This window comes from Citrus clementina, unplaced genomic scaffold, assembly GCF_000493195.1.
Source record: "Citrus clementina cultivar Clemenules unplaced genomic scaffold, Citrus_clementina_v1.0 scaffold_5, whole genome shotgun sequence".
Taxonomy (NCBI): domain Eukaryota; kingdom Viridiplantae; phylum Streptophyta; class Magnoliopsida; order Sapindales; family Rutaceae; genus Citrus; species Citrus x clementina.
In genome coordinates, this window is record NW_006262201.1 from 24141758 (window position 1) to 24158116 (window position 16359).

Genomic DNA, 16359 nt, shown 5'->3' on the forward strand with positions numbered 1-16359 from the left:
TTTTATGATGAATTGAATTTAATTAATGTTACAAAAATTTAATTCGTGTTAGGGAAGGATGAACATGTCGGTAGGCTCTTGTCAGGAATTTGTGTAGAGATAGGGAGAGAATAACTAAATATTATTATTGATAATATTATCATTTGCTTAATTTTTAATAAATTACTAGATGGGTATCTTGGTGAATTTTTTTTTTTGAAAAATGGGTGCTAAAAATAATTAATAGCTTTGAAAAGTCAACTTATCATTAGCTGCGAAGTTATTGCCCATCCATGAAATACCTGCAATTAAAATCTATCCCTGTTAATTCTTAAAAATAGTTAATCCAATTTATATATAATTATGGCAGGATAAGGCATTTACTTGGGTTAGGGAAAAAAAAAATGGAGAGAGATACTACGGTGATGACAGGCTATAATTATGGAGAATTGTGTGATGATTTGCTGGTTGAGACTCTGTCAAGGTTGCCCGTGAAATCACTAATGCGATTAAGGTGTGTTTCAAGATCTTGGTTTAGTTTAGTGAAAGACCCCAAATTCATTTGTAAACATCTCACTAGAGGCGACCATAACCGTCTCATGGTCTACAATCAATATTTTATAGATACCTATCCAGTTGACGATTTCGTTGTAGTACCTGATAACACAATGACAGACTTGCATTTTCAAAATTTTGAAGCAGCTGAGACAAGGAATTATATTCTACTTGGCCCTTATGAGGGTATAATGTGCCTTTCTGAAAAATGGAATCGTAACAAAATTAATGTATGGAACATTTCCATGAATGAGTACAGAATTCTTCCAGAGCCGCCTAGACCTAGAAACGGCGTTAGTGGTAGTCGTCCCTCCAATACAGTAATTTCCTGTTGCAATTTTGCAGTTGGATTAGATCCCATGTCTAACGATTTCAAGTTGGTTCTGATACAAACCTTGCACGATGAGAGAGGAATTTCATCGATCAATGATTGCTTACCTAATGTTGCGGTTTACAACTTTAGCACTAACTCTTGGAGACATGTGGAGGAAGGGTTATTTCCAATGGGATGTTATTTGGGGGGTGAAGCCATGAACAATGTCTACCACAATGGATTTTGCTATTGGGTGGCACCGACAGAAACTCCTTGCGATTATGTAGCTATTCTATCGTTTAGCATGAGTGAGGAGGTGTTTCAAGAAATGAGAGGACCTCGTGTTCCTCCAATTACAGAACAAATCGAGTTCGAATATTGGACGATTGGAGTACATGATGATTACCTCTCTCTACTACACGTAGAAGAGTCGAGACGCTCTTTTGGCTTATGGATGATGAAAGGGGGCTTTTGGACCAAACACTTGAGTTTTGGACCTTTTATAGAATGGTATCATCCAGATGGATTTTGGAGAAATGGCGAATTCATTCTAGAATCATATGGAGGAGCTGGTGACTGTCGATTGGTCTTATATGATTCTAACCACGATGAAATAAGGGAATTTGGAATTACTGGTGTATGGTTTTCAGTTCGTATTTTGAAAGAAAGCCTTATTACAGTCCGAGAATAGGAGGATACATAGATTGTTGGATGTTCATATTCTTGACATTACACGGCATGGTTCGGGTGTATATTTTAGGTTAGGAAATTGGGCTTCCTCCCAAGATCACTCCAAGCAATTTATCAAGCAACAAATTAATAAGAAAATTAAATGGAGAATACACCAATCAAACAACACAAGATTTACGTGGAAAACTCCAAATCCGGAGAAAAACCACGGCCGTTGTCACAAGACAACCAGAGAAAAATATTCACTATGTGGAAAATTATTACAACCACTCTCAGAAATAATTTTCTCTCACCCAAGCCCCAAATACATAATCCTGAGAAATACCCATTAACAAAGCAAACTCGTAATACCCATATTGAGGAGCCAAATGCTCCTTCAATATAACTACATGCTTAAGAATATTTCTCTCCCATATTGGAAGCTCTCAATGCTTCACTTGCATTCACCAATTGAATGCTCTCAATTGGATTGCTTCTCTTGGATTTTGGATACCAAGCTCTTGAATGAGAGCTTCCTTTTATAGGCAAGATTTTGCCTAAAATCAAGCTCACCAATCTTGATCAAAATTGGTGGCTTATCCATCAAATTTGATCAACAAATTTGGTCAACAAATTTGGTGGTTAAGCCACCAAATTTGAAGCTACCTTTCTTTTTTCCTCTTTTTTTTTTTAATCAATTTTCAACAATCTCCACCTTAATTAAAAAAAAAAATACATAACTATTGATATAAAGCACCGTCTTCACCAACAGTCATAATTCTCAACATAGAGAATTATCATACTCCACCATAAAGAGTATATCACTTAGAATCAACCATTCTAAGATTTTTTTCCCGGCACATGTCGAACATATCCGCTGAAAATTATGGTGCAATTCTCATGCTTGGTTTCCCTAAGAATTCTTCAGCCATGACATAACTTTTCCACCACACACCTTGCATTTATACCAAGCCAATGCCCGCGTGCAAACTTATGGACCCCGCTGATCATAACATGTTCTCTTTCATGGCAACTTGGAGATCTACATGCCAAAAGAACTAATCCAGTCTCCTATCAAAAGGAAACTCACCATCTGCGGGAATATCAGTATCTCCTTTACTGATTTTGGAGTAATTTGCCGAACCCACTCCACCTTCTTGACAATTTTCTTGAGGTGCCAAAATTGTCCACACCTTCAAATCTTTGTGCATACCAGATTGGATACACCTTTGACTTGAATTCTCCACAAGCCAATAAAATCATTCTCCCATTAATTTTTCAACAACATCAAACTTCAACCAAGTTTGAAAAACACCAGCTGCTGACATATTTGCTTCCTATTCTCTTCACCACAGATTATTTGGATTGGCTCCCACTGCTTCACGTGAACAGTACCGTATACGTGAATAGTACCCCGACACCAAAACTTCAATCAATGGCTCTGATACCACTGTTAGGAAATTGGGCTTCCTCCCAAGATCACTCCAAGCAATTTATCAAGCAACAAATTAATAAGAAAATTAAATGGAGAATACACCAATCAAACAACACAAGATTTACGTGGAAAACTCCAAATCCGGAGAAAAACCACGGCCGTTGTCACAAGACAACCAGAGAAAAATATTCACTATGTGGAAAATTATTACAACCACTCTCAGAAATAATTTTCTCTCACCCAAGCCCCAAATACATAATCCTGAGAAATACCCATTAACAAAGCAAACTCGTAATACCCATATTGAGGAGCCAAATGCTCCTTCAATATAACTACATGCTTAAGAATATTTCTCTCCCATATTGGAAGCTCTCAATGCTTCACTTGCATTCACCAATTGAATGCTCTCAATTGGATTGCTTCTCTTGGATTTTGGATACCAAGCTCTTGAATGAGAGCTTCCTTTTATAGGCAAGATTTTGCCTAAAATCAAGCTCACCAATCTTGATCAAAATTGGTGGCTTATCCATCAAATTTGATCAACAAATTTGGTCAACAAATTTGGTGGTTAAGCCACCAAATTTGAAGCTACCTTTCTTTTTTCCTCTTTTTTTTTTAATCAATTTTCAACATTTTAGACAGTCCATTAGGACAACTTAGATTAAGTGTACTAAGACACAGCCAGATATCTATCAACAAATTTTACCGGGGAACTTATTCCAGCCAACCCACATAAGTGGGGAAATATCTACCTTCACCAATTTTTAAAATTGCGAGAAGAGTACAATTGCAGCATATGCCGGAGTTGAACCAATGCCCTTTTAAGTCTTTCGGGGCGTGGGATGGGACACCATAACACACTCTTTTAAGTGTACAGAGATGCAAGATGTCCAAATACCTAATGAATTAAAAGCGTTTAATTATTTCCTTAATGTAATTTTGATTTTATTTTGGTTTTTTTAAGCGAATGAAAATGTTTGCAAGGTATGATGCATTTCGAATCCTTGCATGATAGAGTTATGATTTTTATTTTTGGATTTAAGGAAAATTATATATGACATAACTCTCTTTTAATCTTAAAATAATAAAATTATTTTAGAAACTTCAAAAGTTTGTAACGGCTTATTTCTTCACCTACTATAAAAAAAGAAAAACAATAACTATCTATCTATTTTTACAAGATTGCTATAAAGGTAGAAAGACTTATAAAACAAGTATACTTATTCCTAACCTATTTTATGAATTATCTATTTAAAATAGTTCTTAAGTATGGTTTTTGTGTTTTGAAGGTTAATCCCTAAGCTCGTGATGCTTGGATTAGAAAAACATATGTAAGATTTGGATTCTAGAGGCTCAGAAGCTTTTGGAATAATTGCCAGTCCTTCAATCCAACATTAATTTTGAAAGTTTGAAATCATGCCATGTGTCTGAGCTCACATGTACCTCATTGTATTAGATTTAATACTTGTCAATTTAGTAGTTCAACCACTTTGACAAAAGAGCCAATAGTAACAATTGATTATTTTGAATTCAATGATCTATAATGCATCACAATGGTTGCATGATAGGTCCCAGTCAGAGACAGCCAATGATCACGCGTAACACAAGTGATATTTTTCTGCTTATGGCGAGAAAGGACCAAATAATTATTGTTTAGAATTCTCAATACTTTTATTCATATTCTGGAGCTTATTTATAATAACAAGACTTTGGTTTCCATCCTACAATTACGGCTAAATAAACGAGTATAACAACTTAGCTAAGAATTCGAAACCGAAAGATAATCGAAAACAACTTCCGTGTCTTATCTTCCCTCCTTACTCGCTGCACAATCGTTGATAAGTGTATTCCTAGATCACGGCTCCAGCCCCAGCACGTATCTTCACGATCTCAGCACATGCATGTTTCATGCATGGCTTGCATGGGACTCATGCCCTCACGTACCAAACTTAGGATTTGGCTTTGGCATTCTTCCAGATCTTCGTGGCTCATGCATTCTTCGTGGCTCATGCATGTGCTGTCTATCATTGCCCCACCCTCGAAGAATACCCTTGTCCTCAAGGGTCAGATTGGGAAACTGTTGGTGCAACATTGTGGTGTCCTCCCATGTTGCTTCTTCAGCCGGCATTTTTTTCCAACGGACTAGATTCTGCTCAATCACTTTACCTCCTCTCTTCACCCAACGTGTGTCAAGGATAGCTTCAGGGTCCATGATCACCGAGCCTTCATCATCCACAGGTGGTAAATCGACGCTGTTGCTAAGGAAATCGCCCACGGCTTTCTTAAGCAAAGAGACGTGAAACACCGGGTGAATTCGAGCATTCTCTGGTAATTGTAGTTCGTAGGCAACGGCTCCAACTTTGCGAAGAACTAAATACGGCCCAAAATACCTGCAAGCTAATTTCTGATGTGCCCTTCTGAACACTGAAGTCTGCTGATAGGGCTGCAACTTTAATAACACCATATCTCCCTGTGTGAACTCAACGTCGCGGCGACCCTTGTCAGCTGTTTGCTTCATCCTGTTAGCTGTTGTGGCTAAGTTTTTCTTTAATTGTAAGAGCAGTTCATCACGCGAATGTAAGGCTTGATCAACCTCATGCACCGGCGAGGAACCAAGTTGATACATGGGCACGGCTGGAGGTGGTCTTCCATACAAAGCTTGGAATGGAGTCATTCCGGTGGAGACGTGGAATGTGGTGTTGTACCAAAATTCTGCCCACGGTAAAAAAGAGTGCCACTTTCGCGGCCACTGGTGAACAAAACATCTCAAGTACTGTTCCAAGCATCGATTAATTACCTTTGTTTGGCCGTCGGTTTGTGGGTGGTACGCCGAGCTCATTTTGAGTTTGGTGCCTGATAAATTAAAGAACTCTTGCCAAAATTTGCTGATGAATATGGGGTCACGATCGCTGATGATTGACTTGGGCATACCGTGCAGCTTCACTACTCCTTCACTTTCTTCTCGAATTGGCTGCGGTGAACCAATGGTTTCGTTGGTGCCGTGGCTAGTGGTGTCTTTGGATGCATTGAAAGTTTCTGCTAATTTGCTGATGGTGTCTTCTAATCGCTGAAGCTTGTCATTGATCCCAATCTCCATGCGTTCCATTCGGCTCTCCATGCTTTTCAGATCAGCTTCAATTTGCCCAATACGTTCTTTGTTGGTCATCATTGTTAACCCGCTCTGATACCAATTGATAGGTCCCAGTCAGAGACAGCCAATGATCACGCGTAACATAAGTGATATTTTTCTGCTTATGGCGAGAAAGGACCAAATAATTATTGTTTAGAATTCTCAATACTTTTATTCATATTCTGGAGCTTATTTATAATAACAAGACTTTGGTTTCCATCCTACAATTACGGCTAAATAAACGAGTATAACAACTTAGCTAAGAATTCGAAACCGAAAGATAATCGAAAACAACTTCCGTGTCTTATCTTCCCTCCTTACTCGCTGCACAATCGTTGATAAGTGTATTCCTAGATCACGGCTCCAGCCCCAGCACGTATCTTCACGATCTCAGCACATGCATGTTTCATGCATGGCTTGCATGGGACTCATGCCCTCACGTACCAAACTTAGGATTTGGCTTTGGCATTCTTCCAGATCTTCGTGGCTCATGCATTCTTCGTGGCTCATGCATGTGCTGTCTATCATTGCAATCATAGACCTTTAGATTGTATTAGTAACACTCGTCTAAAGATTGTGGTTGCGAGCTCACCAAAAATATAATGTCAATGCCCACACTTGATCAACTGAGAATTTGCCTATATAAAGGCAAGAAATTTCATAAGTGGAAGTGTAGAATATGCGTAGAATTTTGAGAGATGAGAAAATTGGTGTAATCTAGAGTGAATTTTAGGAAAATGTGTTGATTGACACTAAAAAGTGTACATTTAATAAGAATAAAATTATTAGTTTTCACTTATTGTGTCGATTAATGCGTTCATTATTTTTAAACTATTTTAATACTCCCCAAATATATTTTATGTTAAATTAATTCGTAATTTGTTAATTTTTATCTTGTAAATATTTTTCAGGAATAAAGATAGAATTGGAATTGAAAGCGGGAATAAAGAAGAACTACTGGAACAAAATTGAAGAGATGTAATAATAAATAATAAATAAAATAAAATAAAAAATAAAAAAGAACAAAAGAACAAAAACATGTTGGTGATGGTCAGGAGGCCATTACGCCTCCTGACCATCACACATTTCAACACACTTATATATTTTAAAATAACAAATAAGTAATAAAATTAAAAAAAAAGTTAAAGGCAATTGTTGCCTATAAAAAGGTGACGCGACGGAGAAGCTGGGGGCGGATTTTTTAAAAAGCCGAGAGAGCTAATTTGAGAGCTGAAGCCGAGACTGAAGATTTTCTTTCTTTCTTTGTTTCTTTTCTTTTCTTATTTCCATTTGTATCAATTTTCTTTGTAATATATTTCAAAAAGTTTATCAAATAAAAAGAGTGTTGTGTTTTCTTTCAACATGAGTAGCTAATTTTATTAAGCTGATGTGAATGGTGAAGCTCAATATTTTAAACTATTAATTATTATTTTCTCAAATGAGCTTTTAAGTTTATTTAATTCTTTTCTAATTATTTTTATGTCATGTTAATTTATAAATTTCACTGGATTTTATGGTATTTTGACATAATGTCGACACATTAATATAATGTGACACATTAGGTACTTTATTCTATATTTATCCACACACATAGAATTAAATGATATAATAATTAATTGGTAAAAGTGAGGCAAAATATAAATGAGAGAGTATTAAAATTATAGTTTGAATACAGAGAGTGGATCTTAAACATTAGCTTTTTTTAAAATCAATTTCAAATAATTTCTTAGTTTTACTAGATTTAAAACTCCATGTGGTTTGACCCCGTTCTCACCGAGTTATATTATAACTAAATACTGTTATACTTGAGAGTAATACACTTTTGAGTCGTGTCAAGTTTTTGGCGCCGTTGCCGGGGAGTTTTCTAAATTTGGTATTAGTTTGTCTTTACTTTATTTTTATTTTATTTTAATATTTTTTTGTTTAGTCGTTACCATCTTTCCGTAATTCTATTTTATTCTTTTTTTTAAAACTTCAGTTAGCACCCCTCTTCTTTTCAAACCTTAACATTATCCATAAAATTTGTGAGAAACTTCATCTTAGCCCAAAACCCTTGCAAATCAATCCCCGAATCAAATTTATTTCTTTAAATTTCTGCAATTTACTTTCCGCATTTATTTTAAATGGTCGGTTCTACCGCCTAACTATTATTTAAATTTTGTTAATTTATGTATTTTATTTATGTGGTCGGTTTTATCGCCTAGCATTTTAATTTCAGTTTATTTATTTTTGTGCATTAATTTATTTAATTTTATGTTTTATTATATGGCTGGTTTTAAAATACCGTCTAAACTATTTCTTTTAATGGTTGGTTTCACCGCCTAATTTATTTATTTATTTATTTTTTCAGTTTGTTTATTTTTATGTAATTTTCATTTAACGTTTTTGCATCATTAGTTTAGCACACATCATTAGCATTACATGCGTCGTTGGTCTCGTACAAATAGTGGTAGATTAATTAGAAAATCACCTTCACCACCCTTAAATATGGCTGACATAGGAGTTAAAAATTTTTCGGAGCACGAAAATGACCAAGCCTTGCAAAATCTTCATGAACAACCTATGACCCTTAGAGACTTCATGCATCCTACTAGAACAGGGTCACCATCATGCATAGTTTTCCCTCCTGATGCATCACGTTTTAATTTCAAGCCTGGTATCATTCAACTTTTGCCTACCTTTCATGGTTTTGAATATGAAAATCCATATTTGCATTTAAGGGAATTTGAGGAAGTCTGTAACACTTGTACTGATCAAAATTGTAGCATGAATATAATCAGACTTAAGTTTTTTTCTTTCTCACTAAAGAATAAACCTAAAACCTGGCTACAAAATTTTAGGTCAGAATCCATTAGAACTTGGGATGAAATGCAAGCACAATTTTTGAAAATATTCTTCCCACCCCACAGAACAAATTCTTTCAAAAGACAAATCACCACTTTCACTCAAAAACCAGGAGAAACTCTCTACCAATGTTGGGATAGGTTTAAAGAACTACTTAACATTTGCCCACATCACGGTTTTGAAACATGGAGATTAGTGTCTTATTTCTACGAGGGATTAACATCCCAAGGTAGACAAGTCGTTGAAATGATGTGTAATGGTGAGTTTAGGGATAAAAGTCCTGAAGATGTATTAGATTATCTTAACTATATAGTAGAAAATGCACAACACTGGGATACAATTGGTTCGTATGAGTCGTCAAGTAAACCCCAGTTATCTCCACCTGGTGGAGGCATGCATAACCTTAGGGAAGACCATGATTTTCAAGCCAAATTTGCATCATTAGCTAGAAAAGTTGAAGCATTAGAGTCGAAAAAAAATGATCATGTAAAGTCTGTTCAAAGTATTTCATGTTATGTTTGCGATTCTACTGACCATTCTACGCAGGACTGTCCAACTTTACCAGTCCTTGAAATGATGTGTAATGGTGAGTTTAGGGCTAAAAGTCCTGAAGATGCATTAGATTATCTTGACTATATAGTAGAAAATGCACAACACTGGGATACAGTTGGTTCGTATGAGTCGTCAAGTAAACCCCAGTCATCTCCACCTGGTGGAGGCATGCATAACCTTAGGGAAGACCATGATTTTCAAGCCAAATTTGCATCATTAGCTAGAAAAGTTGAAGCATTAGAGTCGAAAAAAAATGATCATGTAAAGTTTGTTCAAAGTATTTCATGTTATGTTTGTGATTCTACTGACCATTCTACGCAGGACTATCCAACTTTACCAGCTCTGAGAGAAAGTCTGCATGAACAAGTAAATGTCGTTGACAATTTCAAAAGGCCAAATCCAAATCCATACTCCTAAACTTACAACTCTGGTTGGAGAAACCACCCAAATTTCAGTTGGAGAAATGATAATCATGCACAAACTTCACAACCAGGTCCTCCACGTCAAAATTTTCAAAACTCCCAGAGTTACCCACCATATGTCCCACCACCAAGAAAAACTATGGAAGACACATTGCATTCGTTTATTGAAAAACAAGAGTCGATCAATAACCAAACGATGCAAACCTTAATCAATTTGACAGAAACTATCTCCAAACTTACATCTGCTCTGACCATACATGAAAAAGGAAAGTTTCCTGCTCAACCTGAACCAAACCCCAAGAGTCAACAACATCCTCAAATGGGAAATTCAGGAAACTAAAATATGAGTTAAGTCAAATCGGTTATAATCCTTCGTGGTGGTAAAGTAGTCGAAAAACACATTGTGGACCCTCATGAAACTAGTAAAGATTCAATTTTAGAAAATAGGGAAGAGTCTATCGAACCTTTAAACCATGAAGAAATAACCAACTCTCCCCCTATACCCCCATTTCCTCAAGCACTAATCAAGCCAAAGAAATCAAACTACAGTCCAGAAATTTATGAAGTTTTTAAACAAGTAAAAGTCAACATTTCTCTGCTGGATGTCATTAAACAGGTACCTTCTTATGCTAAATTTCTGAAAGATCTGTGCACGGTGAAAAGGAAACATAAGGTGCAAAAGAGAGCTTTTCTAGCAGAACAGGTAAGTTCTATTCTCTCAACTAATAATGCTTTAAAATACAAGGATCCTGGTTGTCCAACTATTTCTTGCACTATTGGGGATCATAAAATTGGATATGCTCTACTTGATCTTGGTGCCAGTGTTAATTTGCTTCCTTACTCAGTGTACCAACAACTTAATCTTGGTGAGTTTAAACCAATTTCTACCACTCTTTTACTTGCTGATAGATCGATTAAGGTTCCAAAAGGAATAATTGAAGATGTATTAATTCAAGTCGATAAATTCATATATCCTGTGGATTTTATTGTTCTGAAAACGGAACCAATTGCTAATGAATGCAAACAAATTTTTGTTATTTTGGGTCGACCATTTTTAGCTACTGCTAATGCTTTGATAAATTGCAGGAATGGATTAATGAACTTATCTTTCGGCAACATGACACTGGAACTCAATGTGTTCAACATGTATAAACAACCTCACCACTAAGAAGATGATGATAATGAGAATGAGGAAATTGATCTCATCAAGTCAATCATTGAGGAGCACATTCAGGATGAGAATTTTACAAACTCTGCTGAAATTTATTTTGCTGGTTCTTTTGAATCAAGTAAAGAATTAGATTGTGATACTGCTAACACATGCCCTACACTTGATTCTATGCAGGTACCTATAGGTGACGATAACCAATCGAACTTTGAAAATACGGTGCAACCTGAAGAAACAAACGAAGAGGAAGCACCAGAGCTTGAATTAAAGCCCTTACCAGAAGAATTGAAGTATGTCTATCTTGGAGAGCAGCAGAGATATCCGGTGGTAATTTCTTCTCAGCTCACGCATGATCAAGAAGGTAAGTTGTTATCTGTACTAAAAAGGCATAAAACTGCATTTGGTTGGACCTTAAAAGACATAAAAGACATTAATCCTTTAATTTGCACACACCGAATACACTTAGAGGAAAATGCCAAAACAACCTGTCAACCACAAAGAAGACTAAACTCTCATATAAAAGAAGTGGTAAAGAATGAGGTCCTTAAACTACTAGATGTATGAATTATCTACCCTATCTCTGATAGTAAATGGGTAAGTCCCACTCAAGTAGTACTAAAGAAATCTGGAATAACTGTTGTAAAAAATGAAAAAGGTGAACCAATCCCAACACGAATTCCATATAATTGGGCGCATGTGCATTGATTACAGAAAATTAAATGATACCACTAGAAAAGATCATTTTCCCCTTCCATTTCTAGACCAAATTCTCGAAAGAGTAGCTGGACATCCCTACTACTGCTTTCTTGATGGCTACTCTGGCTATTATCAAATCCCTATAGCCTTAGAAGGCTAGGAAAAGACCACATTCACATGCCCATTTGGAACATTTGCATTTAGGAGAATGCCCTTTGGACTTTATAATGCTCCTGCAACATTTCAAAGGTGTATGCTAAGCATTTTTAGTGACATGGTTGAAAATTGTCTAGAGGTTTTTATGGATGATTTAACTGTATTTGGTAATTCTTTTGATACATGTCTTGATAATCTAGAAAAAGTTTTGGAAATGTGCAAAGAAAAAGGACTAGTTTTAAATTGGGAAAAATGCCATTTCATGACCACTTATGGAATTGTCTTCGGCCATATTGTGTCTTCAAAAGGAATTGAAGTTGATAAAGCCGAAGTTGAAGTCATTTCAAAATTACTCTCACCAAAGATAATTTGAGAAGTCCGTTCTTTTTTAGGACATGTAGGATTTTATAGGAGGTTTATAAAAGATTTTAGTACCTTATCTAGACCAATTTGTAACCTCCTAATAAAAGATACACAATTTGAATGGACTAAAGATTGTCAACAAAATTTTGAAAAGATAATTAGTCTTTTGACATCAGCCCCAATAATGCAACCCACTGATTGGTCTTTACCTTTTGAGCTAATGTGTGATGCTAGTGATTATGTCGTTGGCGCTGTTTTGGGTCAAAGAAAGGAATGTAAGCCCTTTGTCATCTATTATGCAAGTAAAACTTTGAATAGTGCTCAAATGAATTACACTACAATTGAGAAAGAACTACTTGCTGTAATATTTGCATTGGATAAATTTCGTTCGTATTTAATTGGTTCATCTACTGTTGTTTATTATGATCATGCTGCTGTGAGATATTTAATGTCAAAACAAGATGCCAAACCAAGGTTGATACGATGGATTTTGCTACTTCAAGAATTTAATTTGAAAATCAAGGATAAAAAGGGCACTGAAAATGTTATTGCAGATCATCTTTCAAGACTTACAAATGAGTCTTCAATTGAAACAACACCCATCAATGATTCTTTCCCTGATGAATTTTTGTTTTCTATAAACAAAATGCCTTGGTATGCTAATATTGTTAATTATCTTGAAACAGGTGAAATGCCATGTGACTGGAGTTCCCAAGACAAGAAGAAATTCTTAACAGAAGTAAAAAGCTTTTACTGGGATGAACCATACCTGTTCAAGTACTGCTCTGATCAATTTTTTTGAAGATGCATACCAGACGACGAGGTAAGTAGGGTCATTTAATTTTGTCATTCTGAAGCATGCGGTGGCCATTTTTCTTCAAAAAAGACAACTGTAAAAATATTGCAGTGTGGATTTTATTGACCTACATTATTTAAAGATTCATATGCATTCTGTAAAATGTGTAAGAATTGTCAAATAGTAGGGTCTATTTTAAAGCGAAACATGATGCCTTTAAACCCTATCATTGTCATTGAAATATTTGATTGTTGGGGAATTTATTTTATGGGCCCTTTTCCATCATCATTTGGATTTATATACATTTTGGTTGCTGTTGATTATGTTTCAAAATAGATCGAGGCGATTCCTTATAGGCACAATGATCACAAGATTGTGATCCGCTTTTTAAAAGAAAATATTTTGAGCAAATTTGGAATACCTCGAGCCATTATCAGTGATGAAGGTAAGCATTTTTGTAATAAGCCATTTGAGTCCTTAATGAAGAAATATGGAATTACACATAAGGTTGCTACCCCTTATCACCCTCAAACAAGTGGTCATGTTGAATTAGCAAATAGGGAGATAAAACAAATTTTAGAAAAGACAGTTACTCCAAACCGTAAAGATTGGTCTCTTCAACTAATTGATGCACTTTGGGCATATCGTACTGCTTTTAAAACATCTTTAGGTATGCCACCCTATCAGCTTGTTTCTGGAAAATCTTGCCACTTACCAGTAGAACTTGAATATAAATCATTTTGGGTCATTAAAACTTTCAACTCAAATCTTGATGAAGCCGACAATGTGCGTAAATTGCAAATAAATGAACTTGAGGAATTAAGGAATGATGCATATGAGAATTCCAGAATTATTAAGGCAAGAACCAAATTTTTTCATGACAAAAGAATTTTTCGGAAAACATTTGAAATTGGTCAAAAAGTGTTGCTTTATAATTCTCGTCTTCATTTATTTCCAGGGAAGTTAAAGTCAAAGTGGAATGATCCATTTGTTGTAAAAAATGTGTATCCATATAGAGCTGTAGAAATTGAGAATCCAAAGGATGGTGTACATTTAAAGTTAATAGCCAAAGATTGAAACCATATCTGAAATACCAACCACATGAAGCAGATACTGAAATCCATTTGAGTGTCCCACCAAAATTTTGATTAAGCCTTTTCATTTTAACGTTTTGTGAATTTGATTTACTGTTACTTTATCGTTTGAATTATTTATTTTTTTTCTTTTTCCTTTTCCTTATGTCTTGAATGGAGTGCATTGCATTGTCTTAATTATGTGTTGTTTGACAATTGTGATTTAGCTCACCAAATTTTTATACTTGTCATGAGCACCTCCATGAGAAATTTCCTTTTCGATCATCTTAAAATGCTTTTTCATGTAAAATTTCACCTAAGGAAATTGCTCCGATTTTGTAAATTACATCCCATTTGGGATCTGCAACCACCAGAGTTAGTATCTCACGTGAAAGATCTAGAAAGACAACTCAAGGAAATAGAGGATGGTATTTATAATCTGCAATTGGAACTGGATTCAATAAAAGGACGAAGGTGAGTTATATTCCTTGTGTGTTTTTGTTTTATTGTTCTTTTTCACATTTGATTTGATTTTGTAGATTTGATTATGCAGATTTGATTCGTTTTGTTTTGATTCACTCTTCCATATAAATGGCGGATAACGGTACTCCGTGATTTTTTAAGTCGGTATTCTCAGTTTCCCACAATAACTGAAACCTCAATGTCAAGCATGGAAGCAATACAACAAAATTTGCATCAATATTTACAAGATTTACAAGATTTACAAAACTCGTTGTGAACGACTGCGTTTGTTAATGATCAATGGGATGCCTGCTGACATTCGCTGGTAATTGAAGCAAAGGTCCGATTGGCAGGTGAGTTTTCTGATCCATTCATTTTCTACATGCCTGGTTTTGGTAAAAGTATATTTGCTAAGAAAAGAAGAGCTAAGCGACTTGGCTCTGAATGTTCTCACTGTGTAAGACTTGCTTGCAAAAATCCATGTTGTAAAGCTTTAGGAATGGTTTCTGTAAATCGTGAAGATAAAATCAAATTCGTTAAGGATGGCATGAGTAAAGAATCGTTGGATGATATCTTACGATCTCTTGAGACGCATCCGAGCGGATATGTTCAACGTGAAATTCAAAATTTGTGGAAGCTATTCCAAAAGGAAAGTGCACATTTTAGTCTTGAGAATCTGACTCTAAAAGACTCTGTTTGCCAGTTTATAAGAAAATTGGATGGGAAGTCTATCCTCGACCCATACAGGGCGTTCAAGTCTTTACTGGATGTAAAACCAGAGGAAGATGTGAGCCACAATCACAACTACCAGTAAATATCCTTTTATTTTACTGTTCTTTTATCTTTTGCATTATTATTATTATTGTTTTTTTTTCTTTATTTTATCTAATCACTGTTTGCCTTTGAATTATTAAGCTAAAAGCTTCACGCGTCATTTGACAAACATACCACCCCATTTACAGATGTATATAATTATGTCTATCACCAAGATCCTTAAATAAGAGCTTCTTTTTAAGCACTCGCAAATTGTTTCTTTTTAGAATTGTTCTAATGGCAGCAACTTCAAGCAGTCAACTTAAAAACATTTATGTGCTTTCTGGATTTCGTTATGGAAAGTATAAGGAGTTCGTTTAGGCAGCCATAGATCTTGGTCGTGCTATAGCAGAGAGGAAACTACATCTTGTATATGGAGGAGGTGACCGAGGGTTATCAAAGCTTGTCTCTGAAGCTGCTTTCGTTTGAGGAAGCCAAGTGCTAGGCATCATTCCAAAAGCCTTAAAACCTTTAGGATGACTGGAGAAGAGTTAGTTGTCTCAAGTATGCAAGAAAGAATATCTGAAATGTTGAATCATGCTGACGCTTTTATTTTCTTGCCAGGAGACCTTGCAACTTTAGAGGCGCTAATTACATTTGCTTCTTAGGCCCATTTGAATATCCATAAAAAATCCATCGGTTTGTTAAATGTTAATAACTTTTATGATGGCTTAATAACATTTCTTAATCATGCAATAAAAAATTATTTCATTCCATCCTCAGCGAAAAAACTCTTCATTTGTGCTCCTTCTGCTAATGAGTTACTTGATTTTTTGCAAGCTTACAAACCAGAGCCAGATCCCATGACTTTGGCGTTGGATTGGGCAACTGATGACGATGGCAGTAACTCTCGTAAAAAGTGTAAATTAGATTTAACTCTCCGTCTGTAAATATTTCCAGTAGTGGCTAGGTGATATCTTCTAAACTCTACTC

The 16359-nt window shown here is 35.6% G+C and overlaps 1 protein-coding gene and 1 pseudogene across 1 annotated transcript; both read left to right on the forward strand.

The window, feature by feature from the left end:
- Positions 1–397: 397 nt before the first annotated feature.
- Positions 398–1592, forward strand: LOC18040229 (putative F-box protein At1g32420). Its single transcript, XM_006432480.2, has one exon. It carries the CDS (start codon positions 405–407, stop codon positions 1536–1538), a length of 1134 nt encoding a protein of 377 aa, XP_006432543.2. The 5' UTR covers positions 398–404; the 3' UTR covers positions 1539–1592.
- A 6976-nt stretch (positions 1593–8568) lies between these two features.
- On the forward strand, positions 8569–14155 carry LOC112098056 (annotated as a pseudogene).
- The last annotated feature ends 2204 nt before the right edge of the window (positions 14156–16359 follow it).

Excerpts from the sequence above, each read along its gene's own strand:
- LOC18040229 (XM_006432480.2), top strand. The coding sequence starts at position 405 with ATGACAGGCTATAATTATGGAGAATTGTGTGATGATTTGCTGGTTGAG.